A 14,538-nucleotide genomic window follows, 5' to 3' on the forward strand; every position below is an offset into this window, starting at 1 on the left:
ACTCACCTCTGAATGCCGTTTTACCTGCAGTTGAGTGTTGTTAAACTCACCGCTGAATGTGGTTGCACACCATGTGCGTTGTTAAACTCACCGCTGATGAACGCGCTTAACTTTTGAGGGCCCTTTGATATCAGATTGCGAGGGTTTTTAAACATCAAACACCAGTTGGAGGGCATTTGAATCGCCCTGGTATAGATAATTTTTGGTAGCGTATTCCTTTTTATTTTTATTTATTGTTGTCTCGACCCACAAGGCAGACAACGGGTTGCGGTGTGGTGATCGACCCAAGACGTCAAATTTCAACGCTGTTGAGTTCTATAGAAGTCTATTGGACTGCCCCGCACGTTGAAAAATGAAGCCGAAGGTATACCCAGTGCGTCAAAAAAGTGACGCCAGGGTCCCTTGACCATGCGTCAGACATTTGACGAGTAGGGAGTGAGACTGTGTTGCTCAGGAAGCTCAACCTGCCTAAGGAGCTGCTGATCCAGTTCTACACAGCCATCATCCAGTCTGTCCTCTGCACCTCCATCACTGTCTGGTTTGGATCTGCCACCAAAAAGGACAGGAGCAGACTACAACGGATAGTCAGGACTGCAGAAAAAATAATCGGTGCCAACCTGCCCTCCATTCAGGACTTATACATTTCCAGAGTCAGGAAACGGGCAGGAAACATCACTGCAGATCCATCTCACCCCGGACACAAACAGCTCCTCCCCTCTGGTAGATGCTACAGAGCACTGTAAGCCAAAACCTTCCCACAAGCCATCACTCTGATGAACAGCTGATTTCTGACTCACAGTGTCAGGAACAATTCCGGTGCAATAACCCAGTAACTCTGTCTCTAATCAGCACCTGTTTACTGGTACCACTTATTTATTTATTCACCATTCTCTATTTCAGTGCTGTTCATACTATGTCATATTGTATATCCTGTATACCAATATACCTACCTCAGGTCATAAGGTCATAGGCCCTTTTTATTTTTTCCAGCATCCTTTGCACTATGCTTCATCACACTGTGTACATGTACCTGTATATCATATCCACCTTCAACATGTACATAATGAGTATAGTTTACTCTTGCATCCTTTGCACTCTGATCACTGCACTATTTGTCAATATGTCTATATTGTTTTGTTCATAGTGTGTATATTTGTTCGTAGTGTTGTCTATACTGTAGTTTGTGTCTGATTTTATTATTATTTTATTATTGTGTTATGGTATTTTTGTATGAGTAAGCACAATTGTGAGCAATGTACAATCCTGAGTCAAATTCCTCGTATGTGTACACATACCTGGCAACAAAGCTGATTCTGAACCATCTCACAACTGTGTGGTAGCCTATGTCACCATGTTCAGCCTCATGCTCCTCCAAGAGCGAGACAAACTGTCTGTGATTTAATGCTTTTGCCCTGATGATGTTGCCTATTTTAGTTACAACATCATTAACATGGTTACATTTTAGCACTGACTTACACAACACATTCTGATGTATAATACAATGCAAAAACACCTGTTTCAGTTCTGGGTTCATTTAAGTCACTTTATTTTGCATCTGCTTCAAAAGTCCGACATTCCGCAAAGCTTCAGATGTCCGGAATCAGTCAAGTTTTTGTATTTAGTCTCATAATGGCGAATCAAATTGATTCACACGGCAATCTGTTCTCCACAAACTAAGCACACGGCTTTTTTGACTGTAGTTCCGAATGTAACTCAACAAAAGTTAATATGCAATAATCTTTATGACGCAGCCGGTCTTCAAAGAGCGGAGGATACTCACAATAATATTGATACATTTTGTTTGAATTTCACGCAACGTGACCCCCCACCATTACAGTCTGCCTGCGTTTAGAGAGAGAGCACGAGAAGAGAGAGAGAGAGAGAGAGAGAGCGCGCACATCTTCGGGACTTAATTGTCCCTAGCAAAATTGTAATCAATACATTTAAATATAAATATTGTCAGTCAGTGTCTAGTCAATGTATTAACACAAATGATTAACAGTCGCCGCAAAGTAGTGAGAGAATATCATGACACCTGACGCTCTGTGTCCTGCTGTCTCTGTCCCCCCCGCTCTGAGAGACTGTTTTACTGTCTCCAGGATGCTTCATTCCCTCCGAAGCAGCTGTGAGCTGCACTTTATCAGAGGAGCTGATCAAGTGAACATTTGTGTGGAATCGTGGTGATATTTCTGTCTGACCACAAGTGTTTTCAGTTTCGGTTTTCTTCCGCTGATGAAGAGCAGTGCGCTCTCTCATCACGTAGGCTAGGCTACAAGTCAAATTAGCTATAAAGGCCTAGCTGATTTTTAAAAATAGACCGACGATCGGCCCATAAAGCATAGGCCAATATACTGGCATTGGGCTGGCCCAATCACATCTCCTACTAGCCCCCACTACCTCCCCCTCTGCTCCCGCGGTTTGTTGTGTTGTGGGCCAAAAATAAATAAATCGCCAAATGCACGAAAATAACCAATATAAGCTAAAAAAAAAGAATAAGCTACTGATTACTGCATTACATTATATTTTTATATTCTGAATTGTTAAAACATGAAAGATTTCTGGGCTGGGCTAAGCCCCCAATGTTTCAAGAGCCTGGAAACGCCCCTGTCCAAAGGGCTGGATGTGTATATAGTAAGCAGATATTATTGATTAATGTTAATTATCTTCTCCTACTGATAATGTTATACTAGCAATCAGCTAGTTCGACAAGTTTAAAATGGGATTTGATACAAAATACATATTTTAACACAAACACAAATAACTTCACACTTAGTGATTATACTTGTGCTAATTTCAACCTAAAATGTTACATTTTATCAAATAAAACTTACCGCATCTGCAAAGGAAATAGCGACAGCACATTCTGGAAGGTGCTTCTTTACCGGAAAAGTGGGAGGGGTCAATATGATACTGGACAGTATCAGAAGAAGCCAACACTTTCAGGATTTTTCACTCCAGGTGTTAGTAGTGCACGAAGTGTTAAAATAAAAATTAATTTAAAGTTATTTATTTAGTAATTAAAGTTAATTCAAATTAACACTGGCAGCTTTGCTGTGTAGCGGAGTAGTAAGGTACTATGAGCTCTTTAAGATAAGATGGTGCCTGACCATTAAGTGCTTTGTAGGTGAGAAGAATGATTTTAAATTCTATTCTGGATTTTACTGGAAGCCAATGCAAAGAAGCTAAAACAGGAGAAATGTGATCTCTTTTCCTGGTTCCTGCCAGAACACGTGCTGCAGCATTCTGGATCAGCTGAAGAGTCTTAACAGACTTTTTCGAGCAGCCAGCGTAACTATATCTTTAGATAATGCGTCACGGAGTTGCTTGGGCCCTAGAACAATAACTTCAGTTTTATCCATGTTTATCATTAGAAAATTACAAGTCATCCAGGTTTTAACATCCTGAAGGCAATTTGAAGTTTAGCTAACTGATGAGTTTCATCTGGCTTGATCGATAGATATAACTGAGTATCATCTGCATAACAATGAAAGTTTATGGAGTGTTTCCTAATAATATTGCCTAAAGAAAGCATATATAAAGTGATCATCATTTAATTCTGCACCTTATTTTAGTGTTTACTGACATACTACAATAATCGTCTCTCTCGTTATTCCCTTCCGACACACACACACCTGTCTCTCTTATTCCCATTCCCTCAATCCTGTTTTCACATCAGCTGGTGAGCCGCATGGAGGATTGTTGTTAATTACCGTAGTATGACATTGCTACACAAAAGCATCTCTGCATCACAACAGCAAACATAATAGCAGCCTATAAAACATTCTATATATGTGGATGGATGGTTTGTCTTCTCATCGGGTGTAACAGTCTTTTCTCTGTGTTTTCCTGTGTCTTGGTTTTTCTGCCTTTTGTATTGGGACCTTTTTGATTTGGACCCCTTACGATGTGTTTGCTTTTTGGACTGCTGCCTGGTTTGACCCTTGCCTACCTCTAAGTCTCTTTGTTTCCTCACTTGTACTGAAATCACATTATGAAACCTTGAAAACATTAAGCTGGTGTCTAGTGCAGATGAGAGCTGGAACGCAAATACCAGATTCACAGTTTTCATAATGCCAGCAGATCTTTATTGTTTGCAAGTCAGAGCATCATCAGCATTACACTAACTGTAATCTTCTTTCTTATTGCTTAAGACACAACTGATCTTCTTTTATCCTTCAAACATCACAACATCTCAAACATCCACCACCTGCACTTTAGAACACAGGAAGAGGTTTCAACCCCCCTCCAGGCTAAACTCTTTTATGATGAGTTCACTTTAGTTTCCCAACAGCTTCAACATTGTGACATCATGGTGGATATATAAGACACGTCTATTCATACAAGCACAAACAGAATCATAGTGGAGAAAACATGATTAGAAGAGGAAACATAAATAGATTTAGTCCAACAGGATCTGACTGTGTTTAGTTTGTGATGTGGGGGAGGGAGGGAGCTGTTGTACTCAGCATGAAACACCAGGGGGCGTCCTCACTCCTTTAGACCAGAGCTGGTAGCTGTGTCCCAGGTGTATCCATGGCAGAGAAAGCAGGTTAGTAGTTGCCATGACAATTGAGAAATCAGCTGACTGCAGCAACGGTAAGGTGTTAGTGAAGTAAACACAGTGAATGTTGTGTTTCCATCTGATGATCTGATGAGAGGAGAAAAGCTGATCGATGAGCTGATGGAAGAATCCAGACAGAAAACTAACAGCTGTTCAACACCAAATAAATCTGCTGCCATGATTCTGCACAATTGTTTAAGTCGTCCTGACAGTGACTCCTGACTTTTATATTTCACTTGCTTCTAAACTGTAAAACTTTGAGTGAATTTACTGTAGTGTATTGAAAACAGCCTTTTATGTATAACTCCGTGAAATCTCATGTGATGTATCCACCTGATTTTTCGCAGTTCTAGTAAGTACTGTGTTCTGTATGTGCTGAGGTAGTTTGGCATATCAGACTTGCATAGGCTCGGAGAAAATCGCTGTGTTTTATTTGTCCTGTGTTTCAATCGTCCCGACTCTCCCCTACACATCTGACATTTAAAAGGTGATTCCATTTGAATTTCCTCATGTAGTTATGACCAGTGTTGGGCATTTACAATTGCGCTGCAGGTCAGGGGCAGTTTAAATCAAGAAGCCGAACCCTATCTTGTTCAAGTTGGGTGTTAGTTAAGTATTGCCGTTACTGTGTCACAGTCTAAGATGCAAAGAACATGGATATCTGTTGTAAACGGCGCTAACGAGACATTTTGCCAAACCCATAAAATATGTAATGTTTCACCCTGCCTGTGTGTGCAAAGTTTAGTAAGTTTTCGAGCACTTTAAGGCCATCAAAAATTAGATTAATTTGCATAAAAACATTTTTTGAAAATAAATAAATAATTCCTTCTGTTCAAATAGGGACATTGCACGTTTCATACTTGGTAATATAGTAATGTAACGAGTAACGTAACTAATTACTTCTAATACCCAATAACAAGTAACGTAATATTATTATTATAGTAAAAAGTTTCTTTTACAATTCCTGAGTAACTTGCCCAACACTGGTTATGACATCATCACACTTCATGAAAAAGCTTTTGTGATGTTTAAATATCTGGATCAACAGCTGCTTACAGCTGCTGTTAGTTTGTACCCCATTCCTTCTCTGGTTCCTTCATCCATTCGACTCTTCATCTCCTCCAGTTTCTGGACCTTCTCTGCGTCTCCTTTCTCCTTCATCTTCTCAATCAGGAAGTCCAAGTGGACATGAGTGGACAGTGAATCAGCATTCAGGGCGATCTGATCCAGTCTGACAACATGTTTGAAGGACTTTTCCAACATCTGATCTTTTCCTTTCTGAAGTTTTTCCATTTGCTTTTCTAAAGTTTCCAAAAGGCTTGTTGTCTCCTCACATCCTGCTTTACCTTTTTCATACTTCTCTTTCACATCTTGCAGGGTCTTCTGAACTTTCCTTGTCTTGGTCACATAGATCCACTTTTCTTTCACATGATCTGATACAGGACACTTCCTGGTACATGAAGTGCAGCGGCCACCTTTCATGACCTCACAGTGTTTAGGATACCAGGACAGTGTGCATCCAGGATAGTGACAGTTCTCCTCACAGACTTTACAGCAGACAGCTCCTTCATAAAACACCAACCCCCACATCCCACCGCTGATATCTTCTTTAACTTTGTAGACCTCATCAACTTCTACAGTGAACTCTTCATTTCTCTTCTTCTCTTCTTCATGTTTCTTCAGAGCTTCCTGAGTCTGTTGGTTTTCTCTCTGTTTTTGTTCAGTGAACTCAACTCTCTCTTTCAGGTTTTGGATGCAGGCTGTCAGTCTGATTCGTGAATTCAACACTTCAATAGTTGTCATCAGATTCTGAGGTGCAGTTTCTTCCAGAAACTCTGTGAACTGTCTCATTCCTTTGGTAGTTGTTTTATCTGCATGTTGAAGGGCGTCTGTGTCCTCTGTTCTGTCTTCATCCTGGCGGTTATTAAACAGGAAGTGAACAGGTTGATTCTTTTCATTTCTGGCACATTTAATTTTTGCAGCCTCGAGAGCTTTCAGAACATTTTCAGGTGTTCCTCCATCTGAGTGTGTGATGAGAGCAACAATGTTCTTCTCCATGTTTTTTCCAAACAGAGACACCACTGAATCAAAGACGTACTTCAGTCGGTCACTCAGTCGATTGTCAGTTGCTTTCAGCACCAGACCCACTGCATTAACCTCATGAACTCCGTCCCCTGAGCGGAACCAGTCTAATAATCTTTGACTAACTGTGTTATCCTGTTCAGTCCCTCTGGTGTCTCCGTATCCAGGAGTATCGATGATGGTCAGAGAGTAGGGCAGAGTTTCACCTTCAAAACCAAAGACCTGGTACACCATCACAGCTGATGTCCGGCTCTGTGTTTGGATTCTCTCCTCGTCTTTCTCGTCCTCTACGATCTTAAACCAGACCTTGTCCTCCCACTTCACTCCCATGGCGTAGTTGACCAGAGTGTTGATCAGAGTAGATTTTCCTGCTCCTGTTTCACCCACAAGCAAGATGGTTTTGTTTATCTTGTTCACATTTCTTTCACCGAGAGTCATTCTTCTTAGAGATCCAATGTTCTCTTTCTTTGGTCTCAGCTGGTAGACAGCAGGAGGTCCTGATTGGATCAGAACACTTTTGCAGGCAATGTCGTCATATTTAGATGGTTTTCTTTTACTGTAGGAAAGTAAAAACATGAGGTCAAAAGCTACTGAACATAGAATGAAATAAATACAATCATTCTACTTGCTGGGGTCTTTTGATAAAGATTTGCTATTCTAAATTAATAAACAAGCCACAAACTATTTTACAAGGTGGGTGGGTGCTCGAAACATGAATCTATATCAGTGTCATGGCTTTGGTTTAGTTGTGTTGTATTTCCTGTTTAATTTTAAACGTTTCTGTTTCTTCTGTTTCTTCTGAACTTTTACTTCCTGTATTTTTCTGCCGTGTTTGCACTTTTCTCATTTACCTAATGTGTCCCCAATTTTGTCACCTTCCTCTTGTGCTAATAATGCGTTCCAGTCACAGTTGGAGGTCAAAATTTCCCAGTTGAAATTTCCGACTTCAAACCTCAAATTGTTCCAGTTGCACGCCAAATCTGAATGAAAAACATGGCTGAACAGGACAAACTGATGTTTCTTTGTTCAGCAGTACTTTTGGTGTTAATTAAAGATGTCAGTTTTAATGAGTGGTGTAAATATTATATGTTACTTGTTAACTGTGTACCCTCCTAGCTTCATCAGTCGATAATCTGCAGAAGTCAGTAGATGTTGTATATTTTTCACATTTTCACATTTTGTAGTATTTGTAACGTTTTGCTGAATAACTTCAGTGCACAGAAAATGACTTTCAGAGAATGTTTACTGTAAACAGCTACCTAATAACATTGGCAATATATGTCCAACATCAATTTACATATGGAACAGGTTTTACTATATAATAGTGTGGATTATTTAACACTGGTAAATATAATTTATGTAGTCAATTTGTTACAATACGTGGTTCCATGATGTCAGACAGCTGCCTCTTCATGAAGTCGGGTTAAATTGAGTTATTTTTAAAGTTCACAATGAGGAACTACGACTGTGAGTGGCCTTCAATTGTACTTTTTTAGTTGGAGGTCGGAAATGTTTGAGTTCCGCAGCATTAAGTCTCTATTTTTGCTTCAGTTTTTGTCTGTTTGATGCTTGTGTATGTCGTCAAGTGTCCCTGCCTGTTCCTTGGAGTGTTCTGCCGAGTGTTGGAATAATTTTGATTTCATGCTTTTTGGATTAGTTATTTGCCTGGACTGACTGCTTCATTGTTTCAATAAGTTACACTCACTTTGGTAAAAATAAACTGTAAATGGAATCTGCTCAGGCTTAGTGTCTGCATTTTAGGCATATCCATTATTGCCAGGTCAATAATGAACAAATTAATTACACACTTTTAGTAACACACCATCTGATATTAGGCCAGTTTATTATTCAAACAATCAGCCTCATCACCAAATAATAACTAATAAGCAAAGTAATACTAATAGAAATCATTTGCCCAAAAAAATTCTAATCAAGTTGGTTATCATGTCGCCTTGGTAGCAACTTGTCAATCACAGATAGTGCTGCCCTAAAGCCTCCTCTGCTTTTTTCCTTTACATGGGACCATAATGAACATCATGCTGTGTTGAAGAAGACTTGAAACTAGCGACTGAGACCAGAAACTCATCAGGAAAGTGTTTACTGAGGGAATAAATCAGATGAGAAATAGCAACACTTTGCCATTATTTCTAATGGAATCGGATTTCTTTTTGCAACCAGAGGAGTCGCCCTCTGCTGGTCATTCAATAGAATGCAGGTTTAAGGGATTTCCGCATTCGCCTCCCTTTTCAGACCGGGAGGTTCCCGGTTGGTTTCACCCAGAGGTAGAGTAGCCAAAACTGTACTCAAGTAAAAGTACTGTTACTTAGTAAAAGTAGTGATCAAAATAACTACTTGAGTAGGACTTTGAACCAGGAGAACGGGATTCGTATTCTGTGTGAACCAAAATTCAACATTAAATATGTTGCGATGTTTTGAAACGCTATCGTTTTATTTTGAAAGTGTAACCGGATGTTGCATATTTATTGTCGCTAACTTTAATGGAAGATGTATATTTGTTGTTGCTAAGCATTGCTAACTTGACCGCGGAGCCCTAAACGTCAATAATTGACGCAAAAGGGCTACTCAGGGTGTTGTGTGACGACAAAGGGCCTTGACAAAGCATCAATATGTGACGAGTTGGGAGTGAGAGCGTGTTGGATGTTTTATAATTTATTCCCTATTAAATACAGGTGTGTTCACTTGCTCATTTTTTGCTCATTGTTCTTGGGGACTTCAACAGAGCAAACCTCAGCCATGAACTTCCAAAGTACAGACAACATATTAAGTGTCCCATCAGGGACACTGACACACTGGACCACTGCTACACTACATTAAAAGACGCCTATCGCTCTGTTCCCTGTGCAGCCTTGAGACTCTCTGATCACTGTCTGGTTCATGTGGATCACAATCCACTCACTTAACAACGATGGCGATGAGTTAAAAGAAATAGCCCATGACTTATTGTAAACGCCATTGAAATAGTGTTATTTTCCAGAACAAACAGCGCATCACATCCAAACCATCGTTTGGCTCGATTAGGAAGCGATAGGCTACTGTTATTTTTTGTTTGTTTTAAACTCTCAGTAACAAAAATGATTCAAATGTGTGGGAGAACAGGATGGGATCACACCTAGACAGCTGTTGGTTTGACATGATCGTGCGAACGCGGTTGTATATTCGCCGCCGTCTAACTCTGCATAGACCCTGATGCCAGACTAAACAGCTATTGCAGGATAAAACTTTGAAAGTAGAGCGTAGATGCTTTATCTCTATCATTGTGGGATACAGTAGTTCCTGATAAGAACACCGCATCACATAGACTAAATGTTACAAGGAGCAAACGGTATAGTTAGTGAAAGGATGGATTTATGCCTGAGAACACGAAACAGATGGCTCTCACATGATGTTTACAAATGTGTGCGCGAGCGTTTATTTATCGTTCGCATTCCACCTGAGTAGTGACGTCACTGACCGAAGGGGGACCCACACACACACAAGACGGGATGACCCCGGTTTGAAAAGAGAGTAAACCAAATGCATTCCACCTGTGTTTAAACATGTATTTACGTTGAGCAAAACAGTCCACTCACAACGATGGCGATGAGTTAAAAGAAATAGAAAGAATGACTTGTTGTAAATGACATTGAAATAGTGTTATTTTCCATGAGAAACAGCGCATCACATCAATACCATTTTCCGGTTTTAGCCTGCATCACATGAGCATTAGGATTTAAGCTGAGATAGATGTCACCCTGTCTACTATCCTAACACTAGGAGACAATTTAAGTATGAGAAATAAAAAGGCTTTCGAACTAAAAAATAAAACATTAGCTGCAAGACTTCTTGTCGTGTGCACGATACGAGTTTTTCCTGATCTGAGAACTTTACATGGCTGTTAGGAGGACTGATGGTTTGATTTTATACTACAGTATCATTTTAGTCTAAGTGTGTCAGGTCCTTCAAACAGCGGTAAAACATATTTTGTGAAAATGTTGATTGAAAATGCCGATAAGCTCATTTCAAAACAGATTGAAAATGTTGTATATATTTTTTCGTGTTGGCAACCATTGTATGAGCAGTTATTGAAAATTAGAAATGTGAATTTTGTTGAAGGATTGCCATCTTCTTTATGTGATGATTCATTGTTGCCTTTAGAAAAAAACTATTTGTTGATTATTGATGATTTAATGAGTGATGCTAGCAAAAACATTGAGGTCCAAATTATGATTACAAAATATGTGCATCATAGAAATTTAAGTTGTTTATACCTAGTTCAGAATTTGTTTTTTCAAGGCGAAGTTCGCTGTACTATTGATCTGAATACCAATTATCTTGTTTTGTTTAAAAATCCCAGAGATAAATACCAAGTCATGCTAATGGCTAGACAAATGTTTCCTGGGCTGTATAATATGCAACTTACTTGTCTGCATTGTGAACGTATGGATGGTACACGTTTGCTCCTTGTCTAATACTGATATTTTACGGGTCTAAAGTGTAGCTTTATTATCACTTTGCCATACATAAAGGGAATATGTTGATTCTGATCTGTCTTGAGAGAAATCTCGATACTATCAATGTGTGTTTTGCAGATTGAATAATATTCACTCTCTGAGATGGAGATGCTCCGTGCATAGTTTGCAGTAAGACAGGTTTCTCTTAATGCAATCAGACATGTTTATTTACTTTCTCTTAGGCACATACACAACAGGCAGCTCTGAAAGCAAGTCGGTTCTGAGTCTGAAATCATCAGGTGTCTTAGCTTTAAAATCAATCATCAAGTAACCGTAAGGAACACTCGTGGCATCCTCGAAACAATCCATAAAAAAATGACTCTTCCCAGGAAACATTTGTCTAGCCATTAGCATGACTTGGTATTTATCTCTGGGAGTTTTAAACAAAACAAGATAATTGGTATTCAGATCAATAGTACGGCGAACTTCGCCTTGAAAAAACAAATTCTGAACTAGGTATAAACAACTTAAATTTCTATGATGCACATATTTTGTAATCATAATTTGGACCTCAATGTTTTTGCTAGCATCACTCATTAAATCATCAATAATCAACAAATTGTTTTTATCTAAAGGCAACAATGAATCATCACATAAAGAAGATGGCAAGCCTTCAACAAAATTCACATTTCTAATTTTCAATAACTGCTCATACAATGGTTGCCAACACGAAAAAATATATACAACATTTTCAATCTGTTTTGAAATGAGCTTATCGGCATTTTCAATCAACATTTTCACAAAATATGTTTTACCGCTGTTTGAAGGACCTGACACACTTAGACTAAAATGATACTGTAGTATAAAATCAAACCATCAGTCCTCCTAACAGCCATGTAAAGTTCTCAGATCAGGAAAAACTTTGCGTATTGTGTACACGACAAGAAGTCTTGCAGCTAATGTTTTATTTTTTAGTTCGAAAGCCTTTTTATTTCTCATACTTAAATTGTCTCCTAGTGTTAGGATAGTAGACAGGGTGACATCTATCTCAGCTTAAATCCTAATGCTCATGTGATGCAGGCTAAAAATGGAAAAAAGACTTTGGCCCTGACATATTTTGTTTACTAGCTAATAATTAAGATGTTGCAGGCAAAACACACGATCTTTATAAGAAAGTAACACAGAAGACGACAATACAGTAAGTAGAAATAAATATTATTACAATATAGGTGACAACAACTAACACCACTTCCCTAGCAAAGGTTGTGATCTATAAAAATCTAACTCGTAGAAAACATTGAAAATGAGCATCCTGTAAGTAAACTCTGAACCATGTGTACGCACATAAAGAGGAGAAATGAGAAATGGCCACTCACATGGCAGAAGGATGAAACTGTTTGAAGTGAATAGTCCTACAACTGTGTAAAATATGTCGAAATATTACCTCTGAGTAGTATAGCTTAAAGCCTAAAGCCTTTCTAAATAATCAGACACTTGTTTGATTGATTCTCCCTGAAGTTCGCTATAAAAATTTAAACAAACAAACAAACAAACAAAAAACCAACATAATTTAAGATGATATGCGACACACAAAATGACAGAGGATAATAAACACCAGCGGTGATTCTGTTTCTGCAAAAGAACACCTCAAATGTGTTGGACCGTTTAATCAGGAGTCATATTAATTACTTGTATGCAGTACAATTTATTCTCATAAATAAGATAAACAGGAGGACAAATTACACTTAAATTGAAGCGGTTTTCAATGCATCAGTTGAGCAAATACTAGTGCATAGTTTCATACTATATTGTTATAACATAATCACTTCCTATTTGTTCTGGAAAATAACACTATTTCAATGTCTTTTACAACAAGTCACAAGCTAATTCTTTTAACTCATTGCTATCGTTGTTAAGTGAGTGGACTGCTTGTGTAACCTAAATACATGTTTAAACACAGGAGGAAATGCATATTGTTTACTTTCTTTTCAAATGGGGTCACCCCGTATTGCATGTGTGGATCCCCCTTCGGTCAGTGACGTCACTACTCAGGAGGAATGCGAACGAAAAATCGAGCGTGTACAGCATTATCTGTATCTGTGTTAACCATAGAAATTATCTGTATCAGTACTTGGACTGGGCGGGGCCTAACCCCGGAAGTGGGCGGGATTAAACCCGGAAACGGGTCGGGTTGTCTTGAAATGGGTGGGGCTTTAACCGGTATGTTATTTTAAGCGTGCAATTGATATGGGTTGATCCGAAATTGTTATATTTATTGCTGATTAGAAAACTATTTACATGACGGCATCAGCATTTAGCTTCAGATCAATGGTTTTGATCACGATAACAAACGAACTATATACAGAACAAGTTTTGCAACAATGAATACAACACATGCAGTTGCAATTATGAAGTAAAGTGTAATGAACAAACTATGAACATAACTTTATTTTTTAACTTTAAATTTTTTTATGATCTTTGTGATTTTTTAAAATTTTTTATTTCTACACCAGAAGCCTGTACCACAAAGCAGGATTTGAGCTTATCCAGGTAACTTCGGGATTAACCCTGGGTTTTCAGTACGAGTGGTTCACTTCTTACCGGGGTAGATCTCCATGGTAACGGCTAACCTCCGGAGCAGGTTATGTTCCAGAAAAGAGATGTGAAAACGCCGCCTACTGACCAATCAGCTCTCTTGGAAAATGACATCACCATCTGTAGGAAATCCCACAGACTGTTTTAGCCAATAGGCTGCTTTATGTTTGCAGCGGTGATGTGGACAAACTCTTGACTATGGCGATCCTACAGAGACTGATTAAAAGCCTCAGGCTAATGTTGCCTACATGTTTTTACAGTACAGCAGGATCAGCCTACTTACTGCCTTTAAATGTGTTTAATATTTTTTATTTGCTCCCAGTCCTTTTCACACACCCTGACGCAGCCGTTAAAATAAATGGGTTTTATTTTTCTTACGAGGCTGAATATTAGGAGCAGTTTGGTAGGGATATTGAAATACTGAATTTTAATATGAACGTAGGCTGTTTATTTAGGTTAGTATAGCTTTCTAAGGCCTACTATAGAGACTGTAGTCATGTTGTCTTGTTGTTGCAGTGCTGCAGCCCCCTATGGTGGGCAATGTTGAAAGAAAAGCCCTGGAAAACAGCGCTGGTCACATCGAACTCTCTGAAACTTTAATCAACTAATAAGGTTTAAGGCATTCCGTTAAACTAGGCTTGTGATTTCACCGCTGTGGCCCATGGTGGGCGATGTGAAAAGATAAACCCCAGAAAACACTGCAAGTATCACACAATCAACAAGTTACCTCCAAAGAAGCAAGATTCTCTGCATTATCCTATCTGCTTTTAAATCTAGACATTTGTCCCATCATATTAGCAAGGCGAAAGGATTATAATACTCTATACTTTAATGTATGGGTAAACAGCT

General features: G+C 38.9%; 1 protein-coding gene across 1 annotated transcript in view; it reads right to left on the reverse strand.

Annotated features, from left to right (window-relative positions):
- Positions 1–14,538, reverse strand: part of LOC123982167 — a 28,862-nt gene that overhangs the window by 3,277 nt on the left and 11,047 nt on the right. Inside the window, exon 2 of the mRNA XM_046067588.1 lies at positions 5,637–7,199. Coding sequence (XP_045923544.1) covers positions 5,637–7,199 — 1,563 coding nt within the window. The remainder of the gene's footprint in view (positions 1–5,636; positions 7,200–14,538) is intronic.

This window comes from Micropterus dolomieu, linkage group LG13 (genome assembly GCF_021292245.1).
Source record: "Micropterus dolomieu isolate WLL.071019.BEF.003 ecotype Adirondacks linkage group LG13, ASM2129224v1, whole genome shotgun sequence".
Lineage (NCBI taxonomy): Eukaryota > Metazoa > Chordata > Actinopteri > Centrarchiformes > Centrarchidae > Micropterus > Micropterus dolomieu.